This window comes from Astatotilapia calliptera, chromosome 10 (genome assembly GCF_964374335.1).
Source record: "Astatotilapia calliptera chromosome 10, fAstCal68.1, whole genome shotgun sequence".
Taxonomy (NCBI): Eukaryota; Metazoa; Chordata; class Actinopteri; order Cichliformes; family Cichlidae; genus Astatotilapia; species Astatotilapia calliptera.
Genome location: NC_137431.1, coordinates 14,460,424 through 14,487,109, shown reverse-complemented (window position 1 = coordinate 14,487,109; position 26,686 = coordinate 14,460,424). Strand labels below are relative to the sequence as shown.

At 40.8% G+C, this 26,686-nt stretch overlaps 2 protein-coding genes across 4 annotated transcripts in view; one reads left to right on the top strand and one right to left on the bottom strand.

The window, feature by feature from the left end:
• The window catches only part of LOC113030051 (serine/threonine-protein kinase PAK 3), a 47,782-nt gene extending 39,957 nt beyond the window's left edge, over window positions 1-7,825 (top strand). For 2 of the 3 annotated variants that reach the window (XM_026181109.2, XM_026181108.2), the window contains exons 6-16: window positions 259-321; window positions 1,671-1,826; window positions 1,908-2,082; window positions 2,716-2,779; window positions 3,780-3,828; window positions 4,877-4,989; window positions 5,756-5,873; window positions 6,055-6,154; window positions 6,337-6,533; window positions 6,667-6,804; window positions 7,473-7,825. In XM_026181109.2, the coding sequence (XP_026036894.1) occupies window positions 259-321; window positions 1,671-1,826; window positions 1,908-2,082; window positions 2,716-2,779; window positions 3,780-3,828; window positions 4,877-4,989; window positions 5,756-5,873; window positions 6,055-6,154; window positions 6,337-6,533; window positions 6,667-6,804; window positions 7,473-7,562 (1,263 nt within the window). In that variant the 3' untranslated portion in view covers window positions 7,563-7,825. The remainder of the gene's footprint in view (window positions 1-258; window positions 322-1,670; window positions 1,827-1,907; window positions 2,083-2,715; window positions 2,780-3,779; window positions 3,829-4,876; window positions 4,990-5,755; window positions 5,874-6,054; window positions 6,155-6,336; window positions 6,534-6,666; window positions 6,805-7,472) is intronic. The other variant, XM_026181110.2, reaches the window with a different exon arrangement.
• A 2,485-nt stretch (window positions 7,826-10,310) lies between these two features.
• Window positions 10,311-20,350, bottom strand: LOC113030050 (calpain-5-like). Its single transcript, XM_026181106.2, has 13 exons — window positions 20,072-20,350; window positions 18,090-18,272; window positions 17,811-17,942; window positions 16,689-16,897; window positions 16,374-16,566; window positions 16,099-16,289; window positions 14,593-14,670; window positions 14,304-14,499; window positions 14,087-14,209; window positions 12,212-12,414; window positions 11,666-11,787; window positions 11,433-11,569; window positions 10,311-10,944 (listed from the first exon to the last, which is right to left on the bottom strand). The coding sequence occupies exons 2-13, from the start codon at window positions 18,252-18,254 to the stop codon at window positions 10,774-10,776; spliced, it is 1,920 nt and encodes a 639-aa protein (XP_026036891.1). The 5' UTR covers window positions 18,255-18,272; window positions 20,072-20,350; the 3' UTR covers window positions 10,311-10,773.
• Window positions 20,351-26,686: the final 6,336 nt, after the last annotated feature.

Here is a 26,686-nt window from a genome sequence, read left to right as displayed (position 1 = left end):
TGTCCAAATATGATGGTTATATAACATAAAAAATAATAATAAAAAGACAAAGATTGTTCAGGACTTCAGTGCCATGGACAGGTCTCAGGTGACGTAGTATATCTCTATCATGTCCTTTCCTCTTGCTGGCTGTGGGATATAATGCACGGACATGACGTCCACCTCTGCCCCCTCCACCCTCTCCTAAAGTTCACATAGTCTTACACATGTGTGGGTTTGTTTTGAGTAAATCCTCCCATTTTCAACCTTCACATTCAGAACCGGCTGCTGTCATCTGGGCCTCCTGTCAGCCTTAGAACCTGCAGCGCATTATTTGACAAGGTAACTCCTCCATATTACTATCCACATGACTTATCTCTGCATTGGCCTTGAAGCTAAATTCAACTATTTGACCTCCTACTATTGACTATGCCATCTGGCTAATGCAAAATGCACACAATATTTCATTATGAAAGCATCATCACTCTCTGCACTGAGATTTCACGGGGGATTGATTGGATCTTTTTGTTTTTGATGTTCCAGATATATTTGTCATCTACCACAAAGAGCATCTGTTAATTCTTTTTTGACTGGATCGTGTAGCAGAGCAGTGGCGCATGCCACAGAGGGTTGTGATGACTGACAAACTGCATGTATGAGCTCATACTCCTGAAAATTTAATCCAGTAATTTGCCTGTAACTTCATCACCATTGTAGACATTACCGCATGGCTCCCTTGCTGGCTAACTGCTTACAATTAGACAGACAGCCTTTCCTGTACTGCAGTCTTGGCCCAGCCCACTTTGGAGCAGGTCAGAGGCCCAGTATGTCTGAACGAAGGACTGAGACTTTTCCCTCAGCCAGACCCTTTCCCTTTAATCACTAGAACTAAGCTGCACTGCTTCATTTATGCATGACAAGACTTGAAATAGATGAAGTGTTTCCATTCCATAAGAGGAAGATGATCCAAGGCAAGTAGAGTTTTGGATTAGAGGGGGAAAAGGCTGAGCATTAGACATAATAAATATGTCTGGGGCTTATTAATCACACTTGTTAAAAGGTAACTCCCACATCAACGGTATGTCTGCAGCTCACCACCATGCTGCACACTGCTGCAGTATGCTATCTCTTACAGTCAAATATTTAACAGTTTGTTACTTAAAAAATTCATTCTCATGGCACACCTTACCAGTCCCCACAACTCCAAATGCTTCTGATAAACTGCACTGGATGCCACCTCACTCTTCTCTCTTTAGCTCACACCTGACTTATTCTTTCCTTTGCTATTAACTTTTTTTTTTCTGACAATTAATCCTGATTTGTTTTTGCTGCTTTCATGTGAGTGACACTGAAAATTGTTTTGGCTTCATGCTAATCGCAAGCTAACTTAAAATCAGTTTTGAATGCTATCTTTATTAGTCTCGGCGTACTTTTGGCCTTTAGTAATCTGATTATGTATGTATGTTGCACAGAATCATTTTGAACCTGAACTGGCCAAGAATCAGATCCTGCACTTTGGCTGGTTTGGGGTCTACAGACTGTTCACAAATAGCAGTAACAAAGAAAAACTGTAAAAGGAAAAAACAATGGATACGTTTAAGAATCTGCACTTTTCTTTTCATTCTCTTACTTTCATTCACTGGCACATACATCTACATACATCCACACTGACTTCTAACTCTACCCTCCAGGGTGCCAAAACATCAACAACAGAACCCCCGATTGCTCCGCCTGTGTCAGAGGAGGAGGATGAGGAGGAAGAGGAGGAGGAAGAAGAAGAAGACGAAGAGGACGACGACGATGAACTGCCCCCAGTCATTGCCCCTCGACCGGAACACACCAAATCTGTTAGTTGGCATCGTGCGCTTTGCAGAATTGTTGCGCTGTGATACCTCTGCAACTCCTTTGATATCTTGCCTCTCTTGCAGATCTATACGCGCTCCGTCATGGATCCACCAAAGCCTCCCACCCCCGTGAAAGAGGTGCTGACTCCACCGGAGTCACAGGTCCAGCCGGAGAACACGCCCAACACAATGTATCGCCATACCGACCGGCAGAAGAAAAAGTCCAAAATGACGGACGAGGAGATTCTGGAGAGACTCAGTATGTACAGTTACAGCTCCATGTTCTTACGCTCTGCCCTCTCCACACTTCTGTGGATAAATTTAGGAAAGACAGCCTCATCTATTTGCCCAAAATCAGTCGCATTCAATGTCATTGTCAAGCACAAAAATATAAAATATAAACTCCTTTGAGGTTCAAATCTGTATATTCATTATAACAACTCTGAGGATGTGACCATTTGTGTTCGGCACTAGCTAATGCTCTGATGTGTATCTGTGTCGATTTGTGTCAGTGTGTGTGGCCTGAGCTGTGCGCTGTACTGATTTAAAAAGAGAGGCTGAATGTTTGGTTTCCAGTAGCTGTTTTCCATATATTACATCTAGTACACAACCTCTATATTTGGTAGAATAATTCAAAAGAACATGGAATAGTGGATTTCTCCCATCTCTGCAATGCAACTTTAGCTGAAATACCCAGAAAGCTCTGTGTATTAGATGTGAGTGTACATAAGCTCTCTGTGAAGGGTCTGCCTGAAATGAAAGGCCATAAAAACATTTCCTTTTTTTCTTTTTTGTGTGCCTGTGTGTGTTTGGATGAAGCGTCTCCTGACAGCGTGCACTGACACACACAGTACAGGACAATCATTATATATCTGCTTTCTCTCTGTCTCAGGGAGTATTGTGAGTGTGGGGGATCCCAAAAAGAAGTACACACGCTTCGAGAAAATAGGACAAGGGTAAGTCTTTCCATGATCATCAACCAGCCGTCACAGTTACTGAAATAGAGCAATTTCAGGAACAGCCAGCCTCTGCAGGAGATGGGGAGCTGTAGTGACCACTTCAGGGGGGCAGAGGCAGAGGGGAACTTGGCTGAATTACTGGAAGAAAAATAAGTAGAGAGGAAATGAAAACTCTATCCCGAAAAGGCCAAGAGCCAGATTAGCTCTGCCATTTTGTGTCTCTCCCTTTATCTCTCCTTGTCTTTTGTTCTTTTTAACACTGTGGCTTTCTGTCACTCTCCCTGTACATATGCACAGATAAAAGTGGTGTTGCTGTTATCGGCTCTGACGCGCTCACCTTTTCCATATTGGATCAGGAAGCTTTTATTTAAACAGTAGATGATTGTATATTTATTCTTTGTCAGGCTGACTTATTATTCAGAGTTGTACAGGTGTAGCTGACAGCAAGAGACAGAGGGGGAAAAACAAAGCCTCAATTCACAGTGGAGGTTTTTTCTTGTATTACAAGTTATGCTTCCTAATAAGGACAGATTGGCTGCATACCATTCCTTTGAGCAGCTATTGGAAGCAAGTGTGTGTGCTTGTCATTGCTAAGGTTTAAATTAGGAAATCTAGCTCATTAAGAAGAAGAAAAAAAACATCTCTGGCATGAAGTGTGGACTTTTCCCCCTCTATGTTAATTCACAATTTCATAACATCATTAGAATACAACTTAATTTGAGACTTCTCTCCATATCAAAAGAAAAGGAAAAGGGAAATTTGGTCATATTAACACACTACAGTTAGCATCTGCTCATGCAACAGTGCAAAGGTCCAGGAGATAGTGACTCTGAACATGAGATCAGTCTGATGTAATGCAAGTAAAACCTGATTTATATAAGTCTGCCCTCGGGGCTTCTTTGTCACACCTCATATTTTAATCCTGAAGGTCTCTGAATAATGTAAAAAGTCACCACTATTTGCAGTGCTGGTGTAATTTTGATCTTGTGTTTTGCAGAGCGTCCGGGACTGTGTACACTGCCATCGATATAGCAACCGGCCAAGAGGTATAACAGACTGTAAACTGCTCAAAAAATGTAAAGGAACTCTTTATAATCAGAGTACAGCATCAACCCCCAAAACAGGAATCGTTTTACAGGTGGAGGCCACTGACATTTTTCCCTCCTCGTCTTTTCTAACGTTTTTTTTCCCACTAGTGTTGCATTTAGAATGAAGTGATACCTGAACCCTTCATAGGTAACCCTGGTAATCCCCCAGGATGACACATCAGTATGTGCTATTAACAGTCTTAAGAGCATGGAGGAGATTCCTGGACATAGGCAGTTCCAGGATGTAGGCGAGCTGGACAGGGCCGTAGATAGTCCCAAACCTAACAGCTGGACCGGTATCTGCTCCTTTGAGCAAGGAGGAACAGGATGAGCACTGCCAGATCTACAAAATGACCTCCAAAAGGATGCTAGCGTGAATGTCTCTGACCAAAACAATCAGAAACAGACTATATTGTCAGACCCTATGCTGGTGCAGTGGGTCCTGGTTGCCTCCTGGTGCACGACAAAACCCAGCAAGAGTATGCAGGCAATACCTAGATGAATGATCCCACGTTTGCCTGACCTAAATCCAATTGAACACCTCTGGGATGTTATGTTTCAGCCCATTCAATGCTGCCAGGTTGTACCTCAGACTCAGTGATGCCTTGGTCCAGATCTGGGAGATCTCCCGGGACACCTTCGTCTCATTAGGAGTATGCCCCAGTGTTGTCAGGCATGCATACATGCACGTGGGGGGCACACAAACTGTTGAGTAGCATTTTGAGTTTCTGCAGTGACAGTTCAGCAGAATAGATTAGCCTGCCGTATCAGTGTTTCACTTTGATTTTCAGGATCTTTGATTTCAGCCGTCTTTAAGTTGATAATTTCCATTTCCGTCAAACGATGCGGCATCCTTATCCAGCAAGACGTTTTGTTTTTGAAATGTTCCTTTCATTTTTTGAGGAGTTTATTTAACAACATTAACATTCTGTATATTGTTTCTTTTTCCTTACCGAGCCATCGGGGAACTTATTGTACACCCAGTATATCTTGTCTGTTTTCTCAGGTGGCCATTAAGCAGATGAACTTGCAGCAGCAGCCCAAGAAAGAGTTGATCATCAATGAGATCTTGGTGATGAGGGAAAACAAAAACTCCAACATAGTGAACTACCTTGACAGGTTTGATTTCACCTGTAGAGTCACAGAAATAAGTAGAAAGATTTATGCTTCTGTGTTAAATCTACACCGTAGGTGTAATGAGTTAATTATGGTAATTAATTATAGTTGTTAATTTCTTCATTGGACACAGTTAAAGCTTGATGAGCTGAAGAGTCGTAGTGGAGATTTTTTCTTCTTATTCCAGCCTCACGTTCTATGCAGTCACCTGCTTACTACATATATGTTGCTAGTTCCAATAACCAAACATTACACTACAATTTAATATGGATTTACTGTTATTACTTAAGTTTGCAAGTAAACTTACCCAGTGTATAAATATAACTTTGCCAGTAGCAGCTGATCTGTGATCAGAACAAAGTTGATGCAGTTGACTGTAGAGTGATTTTGGCCTAGTGTGTATTATAGTTACCTTAATGACATTGAAAAATCCTCTCAGCCTTCTTTTCTTCCTCATCTCCTCCTCTTTCTTGCTGTTCTTCTTCTAATGGTGGTCTCATTTCATCTTAAGACATTACTGACACCTAGTGTTGTAAAACCGTATAAGCATTCAGCAAGGGCACTCAGCTCATGGAGCTTTCGAGCATCTGTTCCACTCGGCTCCTTTTTTCTTTTGCTTTATGTCCCTTTGTCCACAGCTAGCGGTAACGTGCTTTAGCTCTTGCTTCTTGTCGTAGACTGCTCTGTCATCTCATTTTCTGGGCAAGGCTTGAGACTCGATTTGCCAAAGAAATATTAAATATGTGTTTCTCACTTTCTCTTTTATTAGTTACCTGGTAGGAGATGAGCTTTGGGTGGTGATGGAGTATTTGGCTGGAGGCTCGCTGACAGATGTAGTGACTGAGACCTGCATGGACGAAGGCCAGATTGCAGCAGTCTGCAGAGAGGTAAGAAGCCAAGTTTAGATCAGCAGTACTGCCAGATGACCCTAATATTAAGGTGGACTCATGTAGACAAGTTTACGCATTTTACCCAGCCTAGAGAAAAGGACCGTCTACGTCTAAATTTTTCCTGAACACGGACTTTCTTTCGTAGGTGAAGTTAGTAATGGGTTTTTTTTCTCTTCAGTGTCTGCAAGCTTTGGACTTTCTACACTCCAATCAAGTTATCCATAGAGATATAAAAAGTGACAACATCCTCTTAGGGATGGATGGATCCGTGAAGCTGAGTAAGCATTTATTCATTTTATTCAATAAACTTTGGCTTTGGTGAGGAGTATGATCAGGTTTAGAGACACTGTGTTGTGTTAAATGAAAGACTGCTGGGATCAAATAAAAAGAATAGAAATGCACGACTCAATGTTAAAACACCCTTGCGTCTCTCTGTCTCCCTCTCTCTCACTTCCTGCAGCCGACTTCGGCTTCTGCGCTCAGATCACTCCCGAGCAAAACAAGCGCAGCACGATGGTGGGAACGCCCTACTGGATGGCACCAGAGGTGGTGACTCGGAAAGCGTACGGCCCGAAAGTGGACATCTGGTCTCTGGGAATCATGGCGATAGAGATGGTGGAGGGAGAACCACCTTATCTGAATGAGAATCCACTCAGGGTAAGAGACAAAACACAGCCACAACACGGAGGCTCAGTAGCCGTCTATGGTTCTTACAGTTTACGTGGAGATAAAATATTCGTATGTCTTTTTTCTGCGGTCCTTGCATGTTTGACTGCGATCATCTTTCCAGGCGCTCTACCTGATCGCAACCAACGGGACTCCAGAGCTGCAGAATCCAGAGAGACTATCATCTGTGTTCAGAGACTTCCTCAACCGCTGTCTGGAGATGGATGTGGACCGCAGAGGTTCTGCCAAGGAGTTGCTCCAGGTAAAAACAGAGACTTGAGAAATAAACAGTATGTAGACACGCTACCATCTGCTGCACTTTGACGAATCTATCCAACTATGTGAGTGATGTGGTGTAAACGAGCCATAATTCTTACTACTGCACAAAACCAAATTGAGCTCAAAGTGTTGCATTTTGGCGTTCATCATCTTGTTCTTTTAACAAAATTATCTTTTTGGATAGGCAGGTCATGTACTAGGTTATCAACTTTTGTTAGTTACCCTGGAAACTGGATAATGATTCTTGGATAATGATAATAATAATTTCTCTCACCCCAACCGGTCGCAGCATATGGCTGCCCCTCCCTGAGCCTGGTTCTGCCGGAGGTTTCTTCCTGTTAAAAGGGAGTTTTTCCTTCCCACTGTCGCCGAAGTGCTTGCTCATAGGGGGTCATATGATTGTTGGGTTTTTTTCCTCTGAATGTATTATTGCAGGGTCTACCTTACAATATAAAGTGCCTTGAGGCAACTGTTGTTGTAATTTGGCGCTATATAAACAAAACTGAATAGAATAGAATAATATGATTCTAAGCGTACTATATTAAATCTACTCTTATGCTTGTTTTAATAATCATAACTGTATTTTTATGATATTGCAACACTCTTTGGATTCATAGGTACATTTTAAAAAATGATTTTTTGCATTTTCAGCATTCTTTCCTCAAGTTGGCGAAGCCTCTATCCAGCCTGACGCCCCTGATTGTAGCTGCAAAGGAAGCCATAAAGAACAGCAGTCGCTAAGGATGTGCTCTCTGTCCGCACCCGAGGCTGGAGCCCCGCCTGCGATGAGTGCTTTCATCACATCCAGGGGCTTGGGTGTATGGGTGTATGGGGGGCGGGTGACGTGACAGTGACAGCACAAGGAGGGGTTTGTGTGACTTACAGTGACAGCACAAGGACAAAAGACCCCCAGGCCTCAAATGTAGGATGGACATCTGGCCTTGCAGCGTCTCGGCCCATGCTGCTGAAAAGACCTTGTCTCCCCGTTTACTCCTCCAGCACTCTGTACATGTAGAGCAGTCTATCACAAGTGTGTGTGAGTGTGTGGGTGTGTTGGCCTGCGTGCGCGTATACAAACTGTGCACATTTCTTTGTGTCGTACGTCCTGTTTGGGAGGCGGTTGCTTCCCAAACCGAAAAAAAAAAAACATGAGAAAATTGAAAAGAAAGCGTGCTCATTTTCAAGAAGAGGCTCCAAGAGCGACGAGGAGAGACAAAAAAACTAAACTTGAAGAGCCTGAATTTCCTTCCCTGGCAAGCTTTAGGCTTGATTATCCCTCCTCCAGTCCTTCCCTTCATGGTGCACCATCGGGCCACACCTGCACCTGCAGGGACTGGCTGATGTGAGAGCGTGATTCTGGACCCAGCCTTTGCCTGCATGACTACGGCTCTGTGGAAAAAACATAGCTACTCCTCTGCAGACTGTCACATCTCAAGGTGGAATATTTTTGCATTTTCTGTGTGTCTGTGTGTGTGTTTGTAAATGCGTGTAGTAGGGGTGCCACTACAGGGGGAAAAGTCAGGAATAATTTCACATGACCTATGCCAGCTTTAAACACCCTTTATTAATCCATTTCATATCGGTGAAGAGTTGGAGTTGGCGACGGTTGCCTGAAGTTTTGGCTGTTTCCTGTTGCAGACACACATGATCACTGATGCCAGAGCCAGAGCTGTGTGCTTGAGATGTTTATATTATGGAGATCTGTCATTTACTCATCCTAGAAGATGGTCATCTACAGTAAGTTGGAGGTCCAGCACCACACTCAATCACACCCAAGGATGCCCCAAGAATCACAGTGTCCTTAGTCAAAATACACCCAACAAACAAATGCTGTGAACAAAAAATATCTTTATCCAATTGAAACTGACAAACACGACATAAAGGGAAAGTACTTCAAATGCATGTGTTGTGTCCAATGAGCCACTGACCACCAGCTGCCCCTCCTTCCTTCCCTCCTTCCTTCCGTCCTTCCTTCTTCCTTTTTGTACTTATGATGCTGCTCATTCATTCTTTTTTCCCCCCTCATTTAATTGGATGTTATGCAAATTCTTTCCGTGATATTTACATTTTATCACCTTGTGGGTGTGCGTCAGATCAAAAAGAGGGGGATGTTATCAAGGGAGTGAAGCAGGAAGCAGGGAGTGCCATTTTACGATTGTACCTTGCCCTATAGCGCTGAAAACCCTAGCCGAGGTTCACATTGATCGCCATCATTCCTTCCATACTGGGTTTGCTTAAACTCACTCCTCTGTACAGAAGTTTAGATTTTGTGTCTGTATTTGCTGCCTTCATTGGACATTTCCCATGTAGCATCCCCCCCCCCCGTGTGTGTGTGCGTGCGTGCGTGAGTGTGTGTGTGTTAGGGGGCTACCTCAATCTGCACTAGAAGATGCCTCACTCGTGTTGTCCACCTTGACATTGAGGTGCAGGGTAGCTGCTTAGTCATATTGTACCTCCACTGTCCAGCGCAGAAGATGGAGTGACGTGAGACAGGAGGAAGCAACAGAATCCATGCATGTAAAACAAACTATACACTGTATGTCATCTTCAGATAGGTTAAGATTGTTAGGATATGTATGTATGTATGTAAATACGACGGGAACCCCCACTTTTTTTTCATAACTATGTAACTTAAAACGACAATATTCAGGTTGCTCTGTGGTATGTATCAATAATTGTTTTGCACCCTGGAAATAGAAGAGAAAAAAAGAGAGAAAAGCAAACACACAAACGCCGTCTCTGCACTCCTGGATCCACCTCTCCTGTTTGGGCTTTATAGGACACTCCTTCATCCGGACAGAGAGCCGATGAATGCAGCACTCTGTGTGCGGGCCCACACAGTCTGTCCTGAATACCACTGCTGAGTGTTTGTGCGTGTGCGTGTGTGTGCGTGTGTGAGTGCGCGTGGTAGGTGTGGGTGGCCTGTTAGGAAGCTTCGCCAGCCCTGGGACATCTGGCCTCTGCCCCATGTACAGGTCTGAACTATGAGCACAAAGGTGAATTTCGGGATGAGAGACACCGCCGACGTGCCCCCTTTTCTGTGGTTGCTCCTGTACATTCCTATCTTCTGAATGTGTAAACCTGTACACGTGGTGTGAAAATTCCTCTATTAATGTCTATCAAGAGAATGGAACAAAGACAAAAAATGTTACTTTTTAAATTATTATCTTTATTATTATTATGATTATTATTACTACTACTCTTATTATTGTCTAGCTTTGTAAAACTGCTGATCCATCTGGCATACCTCAGCAGGCCTTCCCCCATCTTTGGAAAAGGACAAATGAGTGAAGGGGAAATGAGGTTTTGGATAAACTATTTTTAATTGTGGTTGAAGCAATAGACTTTTTGAACTTTGAATTGTGCATGGCTGTGTCTTGAGTGTCCAAAAAACAAAAAAAAAACTGAAGGAAAAAAAAACAACAAAATATTGCAGTTTGGGAACTGGACTGAAATAAAAAGAGGAAGAAAACCAGAGTCGTAGCAGTGTTTGGTCTTAGGATTTCTTTTAATTTTTGTTCCATTGAGGATTTTCTTAGTACTCATGAGAACGAACCATGATTGTAAACTGCTGGAGGAAAGAAACGGAAGAGGAATGCATACGTGTAACACCAGGTGTAGCATGTAACACGTTACTCTGCAAAAAGGCGACTGTACAGGCCGCGATCTTGGTAACTGTGAGGCCTGAAGGACAAATACTGCCATGTTTCTCACAGTGTCGTATCAGAATAATCGGGGTTACAAACACATCAAAATAAAAACTTTATATATAAATTATAAAAGCATGAATTTAAAAAAAAAAAGATCAAAAGTAACGAAAAGGGAGAGATTTTCAGTTTGTCCCATAATTCCCTGCTCACATAAATTCACCTTCATACAAATGCATCCCGCTGCTGGTTTTGATGCTTGTCAAATAAGTCAAAGCTGAGAAAGGATTCAGCCCTCTCTCCGGTCATATGGCAGTCAGCTGAACCGAGGTGACGATCCTTAGGCCGATGGTGCCGGGCATCTGCCGTCCTTGATCTGTGAGCTGAAGCCTCTGAGGTTCGGTGGGGTCGTTCACTGACCCGGACAACACGACTTGGCCCATAAATTCATCCTTCACTGCGTTGCTGTTCCACACCTGAGGAGAAACAGTCAGTTTGAAATATATTTATCTCCACACTCTAAAATGTAATGGCAAAACAAATGTTTTCACTCATTAAACAGATTAGGAATTTAAGATTTGCACACGCAGGATGAGACTTGGTCCAATATGCAAATTAGGCTAGTGGTGTAAAAAAAAATGTATTGTTGTTGTTTTGGCTTTTATGAGCAGAGACGGCACTTAGTTTACATTTGATGCAGAATTGTGTGTAAGACTTCAGGTAAATTGAAAGTTTATTCACTGTTAAAAGCTGGGAAATTTGTTTTCTTATGCTCTTGAAACCTTTTACAAACTCTTTAATGAAAACTTTACAGTCTTTGAGATTAAAATAACGCTGATCTCTGAAAAGCACACATGTCTGAGAGACATAGTTTCAACCGGACAGAGGTGAGAAATCCCTTTGCTCCACCAGTCACTGAGAATAATTCCATTAAGCAGGACTAATGAGATAGACTGCATATTACCTGCACAGTTATGGGCTTGCTCAGCTTTTTCCTGTAGAAAACACCGCTAGTTGCAAACTCTGGGTTTAAGGTGTCCTTGTGGATGGTGGATTTGACTGACTTGCCCTCACATGATATGATCACGTAGGGGTCTGCACCTGCGTGAAAGAGAACCAGATTTGGTGGATTAAAGACTCATCACGCTGAACAGAAGTGTTATAGCAGGAAGTTTAACTTGTGGAAAGTCTTCTAACCTCCTGTGCGGTCCTGATTCTGCAGCCCCTCAGCTGAATGTACATAGACATGAGTCACAGCTTGTGGGTAACCAATGATTGAACTCCAGCATTTTACCTGAGGCTTGTCCACTGTCAGCTCCCTGTGAGAGTAGAGAAGAGTTAAGAGTTGGCAATGTGGCCTTGTTCTTACTAGAGGCAAACTGAAAGAGTGGAACAGTAACATTACACCTATGATTCATAGACAAGGCTGAGTGGATGACCTGTATTATTAATGAGTGACTATGAGTTGCTGTGCCAAAAAGAAACAAAACAAAATCTGTCAAAATAAAATATTTGGCCAAGAAAAGCAATAGAAGTTACTGTAAATCACATTTAAATGGTCCCTATTTCCCAAAACACTAATTTGAATGTTTTCTTGGACTAAAAACGTACAAACAGCTGCCATGTCAGTCACTTTCCCAGATAAGTGCGTTATTTTTGGAGTTATTGATATTACATTTTTGTCTGACAAACTCAGCTACACACTGTTGTTGGCTTGACCTCACATCTACGGCACAGTCCTACCTGCAGCCGGACTCCACATCAGTGAAAACCCGGAGCATGAAATCGCCCAGCGTAAAAGGCTGGAAGGTGGTGGGGAAGATGACATATCGGCCCTGAGTCAGACTGATCCTCATGAACACTGTCCGAGCATTGATGTAGGTTGACGTATTTACACACTTTTGGGTCAGGATGTCATGTAAACGGTACTTCCTGTTCAGCTCCACCTAGAAAAGAATTTGATATTTTGTGAGCATAATTTACCAAAATCCTGTGCAACACAGTTTGGAGCTACTTCAATAAATTTCAAAGGAAATGCGATTACAAGTGACACATGAAAATATCACCTAAGAAGCATATAGTACGCTCAAAATGAATGCAGCTTGACATACAGGGTGAGCTTGACTGCAAGCTTAGCTTGCAAAAACAATTGATCAAAATAATACGACGTAGCAAAAATATACAAGATTACATAAATTACGTCTACTATACAAACAAATCTGGGTAGCAGAATTTCATTTTTCCCTGTTTAATTTATAGCCATCTTACTTAAAGGTGACTTGAACTCTAATGAACTGCACTTTTTACTGCATGAAGGAGCAAAACCTTCCGCTCCACCGCAGTCAGCTGCATCAGTATAGCAGCAATCCGAAAAAGTACCTGGGCAGAAAAATGACTTTTAAACTGCATTTTGCTAATTTTGTACTTAATTAAACTACATTTGAATTCGTGCCAGAGTCAACGAATACATGTTCTTCTTGTTCATCATAAACTTTAATTGATGCCTTTAAACGGCGTAGTAAAGAGAAGTGGAAAAGAGTTTTCTGCCTCCTGGTGGCACAAAATAGAAACAATAATTGAATTTTAACACGCGCATTACTGTGTTGAAATTTTATGGTGCTGATATTCATTCCTGTCCAGAGTTTTGGCAGCACTTCTATCAGCGTGATAATAGTGCACAGTGTGTGTCTGAACTTTGCCATGTCTCTGTCAACTAAAGTCTCATTACAGGAAATGGGCCGTCAGTTTTGTCACACTGGGTTTCATGGTCTCATTTAAAGGTGACAATCTAATCGCAACATGCAGGACAACATCAAGTTTTAAACCCGTTTCTGAAACACACCCCAGGTTGTAGTGATCGGCACTTATTGTATCTTGTGTCTGTTTCAGAACTCAGTGTATCCATGTATTTCATACTTTTCAGCTTTTTTTTGGCCTGGTTATGATTTAGCAGACATAACACGTGAGTCCTAAATAATCCCTGCACACTGCTGCACAAGAACACAGGCATCCGAGCCGTCTGAAATCATCACAAAGATTTGAGTTTGGTGTTCGGTTCCACGCTGCTTTTCAGCCTGAAGCAATCACAGAAAGTATGTGGTACCTTTTTGTGTTTAATCATTTATGGTTCAGGCTGCTGAAATGGTCTGTTTTGGTTCTGATAAAACACTCAAGGGGTGTAAGTTGTTGGAAAAAACAAACTTATCACTGTTTGGTCATTAAATGAGAAGAGAAAGTCAATTCAAGCCAGATTTTTTTGACCAAAGTGATGCAGGATGGGGTGAAAAGGCTTTGCTTTTGACCAAAATAAACTGAACTTTGATTAATGTTTTCATTCCAGACAAGAATAATGAGCCGTTCACTAAATGTGGGCCTGCACCGTATTATTATCCCTCATTTCTAGTCCTGCATATTGAGACAATTTGACACATTTTCTTTAGACTTTAAACATTTACAATAGCTGTGAAGCTGTGAAGAAAGTCCCCTCAAACTCAGCACACACAGCAGACATTATTCTGACAAATGAGTATGACATGTTTGGCTATATTTTAAGCATTTCACATCTCCCACAAACACAGTCTTTTCCACATATGGAAGGGTTACATGACACTGTGATACCTTAAAGATGCCAAAGCCAATGGTAAGGTTTTCTCCGTGACCTTGAGGTCTGTGGATTTTCATGTCTCTCTGTTGCAACGAGATGAGGACCTCATCAGTCTCCTTTGTCACATCAAATAAATACTGCAAAAGAAGTTGAAATGGAGTCATCACAGATGTGTACACATACATGAACAGAGGCGATGTAAGGAGAGAGGTCATCCAGAGCCTGCTGTACCTGTGGGTTCTGCAGGAATGTCCGTTTGTGGTTAGCACAGCCCCCACAGCGGTTTAGAAGTGGGTCAGCATTTTTGGACCAGCTGCCAAAGTGCACGTACTCATTCCAAGTCTTATGGACGCTAATCAATGAAGTATTTATGACACGGCACACGTCTGCATCAGTGAAGAACTTGCACCAGTCTGTAAATGACATCCTGAAGATTTGAACAGAATCTATTATTAAAATCTGGAAAAGTGGGATAAACTGTCCTGAAATAGTGCTGTGATTGAGGAAATTCATCACTTACCAGAACTCTCCATCATCTTCCACTGTGATGCCAAGCTTATGCCTCTCTGTGTCACCAACCTTTGCCCATTCCTCAGAACTGGCAAACAAGAATAAAGCAAGGAAGAATGTTTAATGCGCTTACAAACAGCGCACAGATCAAAAGACATTTTTTCATTTTTGGACAATTGCCTGTCTGAGCCAGTAGCAAAAGTTTCCACAGAGACTTTGTAACACTGAAAAAATAAAAATACCTGAAACTCCTTTAATAGATCTCTGTAAAAGTCTGTAAATAGTTCAATCTAAAATGCTGTAACATCCCCGAGTATTAGCCAACAACTTGCCCTAACATTAAATTACATTACAAATTTAATTTACAGACAGATGGAGGTTTTGCCATGAAGAAGTCATTATTTGGCATTATTAGGCTCAGTCATTGTAATTCATTATTATCAGGCTCTCCCAAAAACTCCCTAAAAATGCTTTAGTTGATCCAAAATGCTGCAGTGAGAGTACTGACACAGACTAGAAATAGAGAGTGTATTTGTCCCACATTGGCTTCTCTTCACTGGTTCTCTGTTAAATAAAGAATCAATTAATTCAATTAATTCAATTAATTAATCTTCTCCTGTTATACAAGGCTTGAATAATTATTCTCCATCTTATTCTAAAGACCTTGCATTAGTGTATACCCCATTAGAGCACTTTGCTTTCAGACTGGGGGCTTACTTGGGGTCTCTCAGGTATTTAAAAGTAAAATGGGAGGAGGAGCCTTCACGCCACTGTGGAACCAGCTCCCAGTTTGGACTCAAGAGACAGACACCCTCTCTACTTTTAAGATTAGTATTGAAACTTTCCTTTTTGATAAAGAATTGTTAGATTATTCTGTTATTATATGTTACCATATATATGTAATCAAAGTAGTTGAATTAGAATACTGCTGTAGATCACATTATACCCTTTAATATAGAGTGTGTGAGCTGTATGTAGTTTAGTTCTCGTTATACTTTTGAGTTAACAGAACATATTCACATATTAGTTCATTAGATAAATGTGCATCACTCTGTATCCTTGATCTGCTGGGAATGTGTTACACTGTTTTCTTGACATGCTTAATTGTTGAATCATGAAGAGAAGGTTGTAAGCAGGTTGTCCCAAAGCAGGTTGTGAGCATTGATACACCGAGTATTGTCCCTCCTTCAGCCCAAAGATTCAAAGAATTGGGAGATTTCAACAGAATATAGATAAGGCTGGGTCTGACTGTTAGGGTCTTTATGGCTTCTTCATCTTCTGATGTAAAGTGCCTTGAGGCATCTGTTGTGATTTGCTACATAAATAAAATCAAATGTGATTGAACTATTTGAACCAACGAACCACGGCTCTGTTTTCCATATGAATCCAAAAAACACAAAAACAAGTTTGTAAGGCAGACAGCGTTCCATTTAAAAAGGCTTTTTTTGGCACAGTGTCTGCTGAAATCAGAACACATAGCAAAGACAAAATTAACTATAACAAGCTTCCTGCTCACCTGTCACTCCAGGCTCCTTTCCATTCAATCTTACCCCAGGGGTTTCTCATACGGATCAGAGGAATGGTTTCATTCTTGAAGTAGGCCAGCAGCCCATGACCCAAACGAACCCTCTTCACTGCAGTTACTGAGTACGCATGGCCTTTCACGAGCCCGTTTATCATCTTGAGCTCAATTTCATGAGGCTGTGCCTGTAATATTTTGCAAACAATTACTATCGGCATGTTTAAAGTGCTTAAAACACAAAGACGTGTATATTCAGAAACAGCACAGACCCTGATGGAGCAGCTTATGATTCCTCCTCGGTCGTACACCTTCAGCAGGTCATCAAAAAGCTTGTCTTGTTTTCCTTGGTCCTTATAAAATTGCCCTTCTTCTAGGCTGATGGCTTCAGATACAGCTCCACTGAAATCCACCACAGCATCACCAGTGTTTCCGCCCTCAAGGGACTGATAGCAGCCAGAGAGCCTGGGCACAGATGGTGTAAGAAATGCAGAAGTTTAGTTCAAAGCATTATAAATGCAGACGGGACCTAAAACTAAACCAAGTAAGAGTCTCCCCCCCAATCAGGCTATTTAAAGTATACTGACTTTGCATAGGCCTTTTCCAGCAGAGCACTCCAGAATTCGTTGGGGTCTTTCGAGTGGCAGTAGATGAGTTCTTCATTGATCGTAGGGAGTCGGTCATCGACCACCACGTCGATCCACTCACCAAAGATCCAGAACTGAAAGTGGAAGATTCCTGCGTAGTTCTCGGGGTGTTTGTCATCCCACTCCTGCTCCTTCCAGTCAGGAATCACCTGATTTGGCATGCGACATCACCCAAAATGAAATGTGCCCACAACAGATAGATTTGAACAAAATCACCAAAACATAAACATACTATAGTTTAGTATACACTATAACGAGTTCAACAAAACCCTTTAAATTACATCTTTGCTCATAAAGCGCTGAGTGCACGCAGAATTCAGACAAAAGATCTGCAGTTCTACACAGTATAGTGGAAGCATGCCTATTTAGTTCACATTATCTCATGACCAATAAATGCAGGTGTTGTAGTGTTTTATGTGTGTTATAAAATCAAACGTTTGCAGTGGATGGAACATACATAACGCTGTAATAAAGAATTGGCCATTAAGTTCTCTAGTTGTACCAACCCCAGGGATTTGAGAACATATAATGTGGAGTGGGTAAGACAAAATAAGTGACATAGAATGCATAGCTGATGTATCCTCACACTTTCAGTTTTTCTTCCTCTGCTCATTTCTTGCAACTAAAATGTGGAAAAAAGGTGAAAGATTTCTACAAAGGACTAAAACTTTTTGGTTGACATTTATTCTCCATCGCTAAGCCCCTCCAGTTCCTCTTCAGGTTTCCCTCTTTTCCCTCTTCTTCTTTGATTTGTATTTTATTTAAGAAAAAAAGATAAACCCAATACAGTCAAGTTTCACAGACAATTTTCTAAATAGCTGAATTTTGTATCTCTCAGGTTTCATAGTCCCTTTGCCCTTAGTTATTAGCAAAGTTACAGTACAATATAATATGTTTGTCTGCCAGATATATTGAATATATCCATGGGAGAACTTCCTTCCTGAAACGAATACCCTGCTGCTATAGTTACAGTATTTAAGTTTTATTAATGTACAGTTATCAACTTTAACGCACCAACTCCTCGACACCCACATTAAGAATAAAGCAACAAAGTTAACACACCTTCTGCCAGAGCTTTGGCTTCAAGGCCAGACAAGAGCAGGCTGCAACAAACCAGCAGTTTCCCACAACTCCCTGGTTCAAATCATGGGAGCTGATGCCCTCAACAAACAGATGAGGTTTTTTACTTATCTCCTACAACAGAGAAAATAACATGACAGACTGTTAAGACTTTAACAGTATTGAAAAAAAGTATAATTATAGGTTTAGTTTTTTCCTTTTCTTACATGCTGTCTTAAAAACAAACATGTGGCTTGATGGATATTAGCCTTGGCCACTTACCGCAGGTCGTTTCCACTTTACCCTACCAGGAGGTGGTTTGTTATAATAGAGTGAAGCGTTGGTGGCTGGAAACTCTGGATCCTCAAACAGCGTCTTGTTCCTGATGCAGTCATTCTTCAGGTCAGCGTAGTGCTGTTTTTTGTACGGCTTCACCGAGGAGACCATCGTGCTGAAGCCTCACAGCTGCAGATCGATGAGAGACACCAGACATTTTCAGACTATGTAAAGGAGGAGGTCCCAAAGCTGATTGCTATTGGGCAAATCCAGCTGAAACTGTTCTCGTAAATCTCAGCGTTGTTTCATTGCCAGATCATAGCAGACTGACCTTTGACCCAAAGTCCCTTGAGACAGTCTAGGTTTACTGATGAGCATACGATGTTTACATAGCAATATGCAACTTTCTTATTAACTATATTCTAAAACAGGAAATGAAAACTTTACAGTTAGAACACAGATTAAAAAAAATGAAACATTTGATGTAAAGGGATTTTTAATCATCTGATGAGCTGCAGTTTTCTGATTGAATCAAGTGTTTTACACTGATTTAGATCCATCTAAAATCTTAAGAGAAAGTAAATAAAAATACATCACATATCATTCAAAGATCAACAGCAGTGACAATATTTGTGGCCAAAAGACTTTATGTAAACTGGCACGTATTGTGAGAATAATATTAATTATATTAAGGCTACATTTTACTTTGTGACAGAGGGAGTGATCATCATCACAGCTGTTTTCTCCAGGGAATGACTCTTGAACTCTTCGTCCCACTCATGTCAACTTCTGAGTGCTGTGTTTAGTCAGCATGAGCCAAAATAATTAGTTTTGATAAAGCTTGATATTTCATTTTTGCCAAGAATAACACACCACAGTGTACCAAATATCCTTTACTGGAAGCAACAAGCATTGAATTAAGAAACACTTTGTAACTGTTTCTTTATAAAATCAAACAAGTTAAAAAAAAACAGGGCAGGACAGGACAGGAAAAATGATTTAGAGTGTGCACAGATCTAGCAGACAGACAGAAAGAATCGAGCTAACTCCAAAACGTAAAGAATGAGAATTTTCAGATTTTTCTATAAAGTTCAAAATCATTACAGATAACTCATTGAAGACAAGAAAACATATCTGCACTATACCTCTCAGACGGCAGGTGTGCACCTATAACTTCCTGGTCAACAACAAGGAAGTTTCCAGGTGTTGTACTTGCCTGTGTCTGAGAGCCACACCCCGGTTGTTATTGTTCTTACTGCACTGGATCTTATCGCCTTGGCATTTTACTGTTTGACCCGAATACTTTGTGATGTCATGACTCCCAGATTTCTGAAATGGATGAATAAATCATTCTGTGTCTGTGGGTAAGGGAGTACACAGAGTTGTTGGTGAGTTTGTGCTTGTGTGACTGTTATCGGTTTGAGAGTTCTTGGCTAAAGCGCTCAGACAGGCTATTTTTGGTTGGTTATTCCATTTACTCTTTTTTTTTAAAGGAATATAAGTGTTTACGTGATGAAAACATTTGTTTCTCAACAGCACTTTGCAAGATTATGTCTCATACTGTCCTTTTAATCTGTATAATAAGTGAATGGCAGTTGACATTCCCCCCATATCCGGCATATCTGCCGGCACGTGACAGTGTTGTTAGAGATACAGTTCAGTGTTTTAGTTTCATACCACAAAACCCCCCCCAAAAACTAAAGCATTTTATAGTCTGAGTTTATGCTGATTTGTGCCTGGGTAAATGTAATTATTATATTGTTATAAAAATTACTTTTAAATGGTATCAGTGTGTTACACAGTAAAAATGGCTGCTGGCCAAAACAAAGATAAATCTGAGCCATTCAGTAAAAAAAAAACAAAAAAAAAAAGACAAAAAAAAAACCCAGATGCAGTAAATCCCATGAATCCACAGTAAACCACATATACTTGTTGAATGTTAAAACTGAAAGCACTTAAGTGCTTAAAATCTTAAGAGCAACACTCACCTGTCGTCTTGTCCTTGCAGTGATGGGCTCAAACACATCCAATCGTCCCGTGGGGGCTCCTGTGAGAGCTGTTTAAAGATCAGTCCCAAACTCGACACTGCAAGTTGTCCGGTCCTTTCATAAAGTGTGCAATCTGGTTTATCTTTTTTTCAGAACTAGATGCCGTTTCTTGAGTTTTAACTTGTAGCACCGAGCGCTTCCGTAAAGAGTAACACATAACACAGTGCCTGAGAACTGGTCTGACGAGCACCTCTGCAGCAGGAGGTGTTAGGCTGACATGGTGATTGGAAGGTGGGAGGGACGGTGGGAGACTGAAACTGAATACTTTCGGTACTACCACCCAGCCCCACTAAGGTGCAGCAAGTATGAACCTGCCCTGTTTTTTCCTTAAACATTAAAACTTAGATTTAACAAACATCCAAACACTGTGTCTCCGTGATGTAGTGTTGCATATCTCTGCTAAGAAACAAAAAAAACAACAACTTGCATTATTGTTCTTTAACTTTTACCATGTCTAATTGAATAAACATAACTAATAAGCCATATGTTATCCTTGCACTTTAAGTGAACTGTGGTAATAGGACAAACTGGCAGGCACTGAGTGTTCTGGGCTTAAAAAGCACAAGAAACACTTTGACTTCCCCTGACTGAGAAAAATCTTGAGTGGCTAAATCCAGCCTCGAAACTGAGGAAAAACTGAGCCAACATTAATAAGGTAAATCCACGAAGGAGTAAAGGAGACAGGCCAAAAAAGAAACTGAACAGATTTTCAAAATAACAATAAATCATCTGGATTAGCTGTGATATGAGAAAATACCAAACATGAGTTTCTGATGTGATAGATAACGAGAATGAGTGTATCAGTGAGCAGGGTGATATCTAGACACACACCATATGACATGAGATTGTTTGAAAAGAAGGAAACACTTCCTGTGGTAGAAACGGGGGGCCAGATCGACGCTGTCATAACTTAAATAGTGAAGATTTTAATGAGCGCCGTCTCATGGTTTCTTCAGTAAATGAGTCACGAGGTCAGCGCTGTCAAAGCCCTCTTCCTCGTGGGAATGTATAACCGTCAGATATAAACATTTGTTTGCCACAGAAAACACGCATGCGAGGGTGGAGTAATCACAGAAGTGTAGTTACATATCACCACTTAAAGGAGAGATTTAAATTGATCTGTTTTATCTACATCATATTTACATTGTGTCATAAAATTGGAAAAATAAAGCCAGTGAGAAATAATCCTTTCTGGAACGTTTTCACAGGTTCTGTGAAAACTTAAGTACACCCGATGACTCAGCAGCTTGTAGAACCACCTCAAGCAGGGATGGATGTGGAGCTTTACTAAATGACGTGTCCTTTGTGGTGTCACAGAGGATGATGTTATGCCAATTACAAACTAAGATGGACAAACCGTCACACCCTCTCCGTGACGTGCTGGATGGTCACAGGAGCACATTCTGCAAACGACTCATTCTATTGCAATGCACTACAGAAGCTTACAGGAAATCATTCCTACCTGTTATACAGCTCCCCCTCTAAGGGAGCTGCACTGTTTTTGCTTTCAGTATCTTGTATATATTGAAAGAGAAAATATATGGATATTGTGTGTTGTTCAACTTTGGAGCATTTATTTAGACACTTTCCCCCCCATCTTATATTTTAATTAAGTCTGTGTAACAAAGGGAATGATGGAAGGGATTAGTGATGTATTATTTTCTGTATGACTATCAGTCTCTAACGTCACTGTGAAGGAATTCTGGCTCTTCACAACATTGCAGGACATCACTCTTAAGGTCCTGCTGCAGCATCTCAGTCTGCTGTGGCCTCAACTCTTTTCTGGGCTTCTTTTCTTTTCTTTTTTTAGCCATTCTGTTGTAGATTTGATCACTTCAAAATATCAACAAACAAAACCGGGGCTCCATACATACTTTGGTCTATAGTCACAGTCCTCTCAGGATGACTCTGACCTGCTGAAACGATCTCAAAACCGTAATAAAAGTACAAACGTGGCGCAAAGGTTTTTTTGAATTTTTGCCGAGTGCAATCATGTTCTCTTGAGAATGGCTCTTTTTACTTTAAACTTTACATTTACAAGCCTACTGCTGTGGCTCCAGAAGATATTTCAGTGTTTTACAGCTTCCAGTAATGTAATATTGTGAAGTCTGAAGAGTATCACAGCTGCTTAAACTATAAGAGCAGATTTTTGTGTCTTTACAAAAGCACTCACCATCAGCCCCACCCCCACAGTACATGCCATAAATAGTCATCCTTTTCGCAAACCAGGCACATATCTACATTTGAATTTCTTTACTAAGGAAGCTGCTTACAATAGAGGATTTCTTGTTTAGTCTGATCTGAACAATGAACAACCCCGATGGATCTTGTGACATTACGCAGTTTCACTTCTTTGGCAAGTTTTAGAGTCATTACACAAAAATCTTTTCTGCGGGTTTTACATTTTTAACATTCTTTTTAAGGAAAAAAAAAAGAACCTGTCAAACATTTACAGTCGTTTTAAAAGGTGAGATAGTGTAAATGATACATTTCTGTTGATCTTCCTCCTCGTTCTGAAACATGCCCATTTAAAAGTCAGAGTGGAATTCAAATGTTTATTTTTGTGGGGTGCCTCTTGAATGAACCTTTAACTTCATTAGAGCAAACAACAGCCAGCAGATGGCAGGAGATTCATATGGCAACAAACGACAGCCAGCATCTCAGCAGGTTTTGTTAAAAATCTGTGTTTGTAGTGCCATTCTTGAGTCTTACAGAAGAGAGCGCCACTGTAGAGTCTTTGATGCTGGGAGGCGGCCACGTTCTCCAGCACAGCACAAAAAAAATTCTGTAGTCATGATCCAGACAGAAGCTGGTGTAATGGCTTTACATTAAAAACCTTTAATATTTAATATAGTTTTATAGTGTGGATTAAAAATTAAATGCACTTATGTGACTAAGCAATTATTGTACAGCACTATCATTAAATTCCATAGTTTAGATAGGCGTAAGGGTGAGTGGGTGTTGTTGCAAGTATAATGAATGCACAAACGGCGCTTGATGACAGTGACGATTATGGGGATATGTTTGTACCAACTGTGAAAATCTGAAGCAGTCACTTTTGCATAAATCCAGACTGTTTATTTATGGCCAGTATTTCAGAGTTATTAAAACCTGACATGCACTCCCTGGCCCATTTTCTTAGGCACATCTGTTCAATTGCTCCTTAAAGAAAATGTTGAATCAGCCAATCACATAGCAGTTCCTCAGAGCACACAGTCAAGATAACCTCCTGAAGTTCACACCAAGCATCAGAATTAAGGAAAAAGGGTCATTTAAGTGACTTTGAAGGTGGCTCAGTTGTTGATACCAGACAGGCAGTTCTGAGCATTTCGGAAACTGATCTACTGGGATTATCCTTCATAACCGTCTCTACGGTTTACAGATAATAATCATAAAACAAAAATATCCAGTGAGCAGCAGTTCTCTAGGCGACAATACCTCGTTGATGCCAGAAACCAGACTGCTTTGAGCTAACTGGAAGGTAAAAATAACTCTGGTAACTACTGGTTCCAACCAGGATGTATTCAGAAGAGCGTCTCTGAACACACCAAAAGCATCAGATGGTCTACAGCAGCAAAAGACCACACGGGCAACACTCTTAAGAACTGAAACTACAACAAAATTTGCACAGGCTCACCAAAACTGGACAACAGACTGGAAAATGTTGCCTGGTCTAATGAGTCTTTGCACTTGGATGGTGGGATCAGAATTTGGCATAAGCATAAAAACGTAGCCTTGTGTCAATGGTTCAAGCTTGTAGCATCAGTGTGGAGGATATTTTCTTGACGAACTCTTAAGTATTGTTTAATTGCCACAATCTACCCAAGTACTGTTGCTAACCATGTTCATCCCTTTATGATCACAGTTTGCCCATTTTCTGATGGTTGCTTTCCACAGGATAACACGCCAAACCTTTGAGATGTGGAAGAACGGGAGATGCACATCATAGACATGAAGCTGCAAATCTGCAGCAATTGTCAATATGGAACAAAATCTGATGACCAACTTGTTGGATCGGTACCATGGAGAACAAAGGGCAGCTCTGAAGGCAAAAGGAGCATTGAAGCCAGCGCTAGGAAGGTGTAACTAATGAAGTGGCCGGTTCTTTCTCCACAAATATTTGACTCTGTCCAGCTCACGAATTCTGAAAAATCTTGATGACTACAACACATATACTAACTTGCCAGCCTGACACTACTGGCAGCTGATCAGCTGTTTGATATATTAGGGCACAGCTGACAATGAGAAAGGCATTTCTTGTTCCCATGGTGATGAAAATGCTTATGGAGAGGGATCCACAATGAGAACAATTACTATTTTTACATTAGTCCTTTATTTTTATGTCTCCCAGCACACACACACTCCACTTTCATATTTCCTATTAGTTTTCTGCTGTTACAGTAATAAAAAGAAACTCAACAACCAGAAAGGTGAAATACAATCGTTTTTAATTGCAAAAAGGATACCGGTTAATACATTGAATGAAGCACTGAAACAAGCCACTGTGACATTGCAAAATACCACTAAAAAGGACATTGTAAAATTTCAGAGAAACAAAATAAAGTCATTCATTCGATCAGAAAGGCATACATATGAAAGAGCGAACAGGAGGGGAGCATATTTACACCACGACCGAGAGTCCTGTGTCTCTACAAAACAAAGTGTGTTTGGAGGCCTCCTCATTTAAGACGTTTAAAAATGTTTTTACAAATGGCCGTTAACAAAGTACAAGCCTGTTATGTCCCAGTTTAACTTTCTATCAAAAGATGTTAATTTTAAAAAGAAAAAAAGAAGAAAGAAAAGACGGGGGGGGAAAAAAGGCACCATCCATCTTACATGGCGGCATCTGGTTTACACAAGTCAACCAAAGTACTGTGGTAAGCGTTTTGTATGCTGTAAGTATTAAGCTGCAGAAAACTCAAGCTGACGAGAACAGTATTAGCACGTTAAGTTTTACAGAACTAAGTGTTTGAGAAGACTGACAACAAACAGGGTCTTTTGTACAAAAAAAATTAAAAACAATTGGTGAAGTGAGGTGTCCCTGCTGTTGATTAGCTGATAATGTTACAGTAGCTGTTTTGCTGGTTTAACAGCGCTCCCTGCAGGAGAAAGAGTGTAGGACACAGCACCAGATAGTGTTGCTTTAGCCCATTACAAAGCTGCTATTTAAAGCTCATCTACAGGGCAGGCACCAAATCACTCCAAAGATGTGCAACTTTGGGAGTGCCGCTTTGTCACAATAGAATAACTACACGGAAATGTCGGGGTTTTGTTCGTTTCTTGTTAAGGTTATTTAAAAAAAAAAAAGAAAAAAAAAAGAGCCATGTACAGAAAGAAAAACCAAACTGATTTTTTTTTTTTTAAAAACCATTCTCGATTCCAAATGCATAGATATTAATTTAAAAGAATGCTACATATGCAGCACGTCATCTGTATATTGAGAAATTGGTTGTAGTCACACCTTGTAATGCTGGCAAGTAGGCAGTAAAGTGTCTGTTGCTGTGGTGAATAAGTAGCTCCCTGCTTTGTGCTTCACCATAGTCCAATTTAGAGATTTCTCAGGCTCGATTCCCTGCAAAAATCTGAGAAAACCCCCTTTCAGTAGATTTGCTTGACATACGATGCGAGTCCAAGTGATAGAAAAAGGGAATATGGCGACAGAAATAAAAGATTGCACACAAAAGCTTGGGGGGGGGGGGGGGGGTGTTTAGAGCTCACGTGAGCAAGGAAAACTAGGAAATAAGTCCTACACAAGTACCCTCAATATAAATTAAACTTTATAAAAATTTAAAACCCACACATCGATTTAGACAACTTATGTTTTCATCACTCCTCCCCTCTTAATTGGAGAACTATGCTGAGCCATGCAAGAAAAAGGGAGATATCCCACTACCGTTAGCGCCCTGATAAAACTAACCGCCTCAGATGAGCATGATTTAAGCATGACATATTTGGATGCTTTTCAAAGGTAACATGCATAAAACTCCAGGTGTGCTTCTTCCACAATATTTTTATTTTAAATTGCTTAAAATGAAATACTCCCACCTTTTTTTTTTCTTTTTTTTTTTATTTCTTTTTTATTTTATAAGTCTTGGTCAAAAAAAAAAAAAAAAAAAAGAATACTTTGGCTTTGAGACCTTTATTTTTATTTATCATTTCAAACTATAAAAATGTCACCACTACTTGCTGTGAAATCACTTCTAATAAGTACACTGTAAGATGTGATAAACTGGTTTTAAAAAGGGATTCTTCAGACTGTCGATAAAAACTGTATACTGGATGTGCATTGGCTTTTTTTCTTCCTTCAGAAGGGCCTGTTGGATCTTCCTTTGGTTGTTTTTATGCACAGTTAGGTCCTTCAAAACAACATCATGTGCTGCCGCTTGTGACAATCTAAAAAACACAGGGTGGGGGGGGGGGGGGGGGGGGGGGTTGTTATGCAGCATGTAAAGCCTACTGTCTGTATAGAAGGTCAAAACAGAGGACCGGCCAACTTAAAGAGGCGTGGGATGCCTTTTCTTTACATAATCGTCCCTGCGCCTGATTGGATGAGAT

Coding starts and splice junctions, on each gene's coding strand:
- LOC113030050 (XM_026181106.2), bottom strand. CDS start 18,254: ATGGTCTCCTCGGTGAAGCCGTACAAAAAACAGCACTACGCTGACCTG. Junction 16,567..16,688: donor CTGGAAAAGGCCTATGCAAA/GTCAGTATACTT, acceptor ATCTGTGCCCAG/GCTCTCTGGCTGCTATCAGT. Junction 11,570..11,665: donor GAATCAGGACCGCACAGGAG/GTTAGAAGACTT, acceptor TCTTTCACGCAG/GTGCAGACCCCTACGTGATC.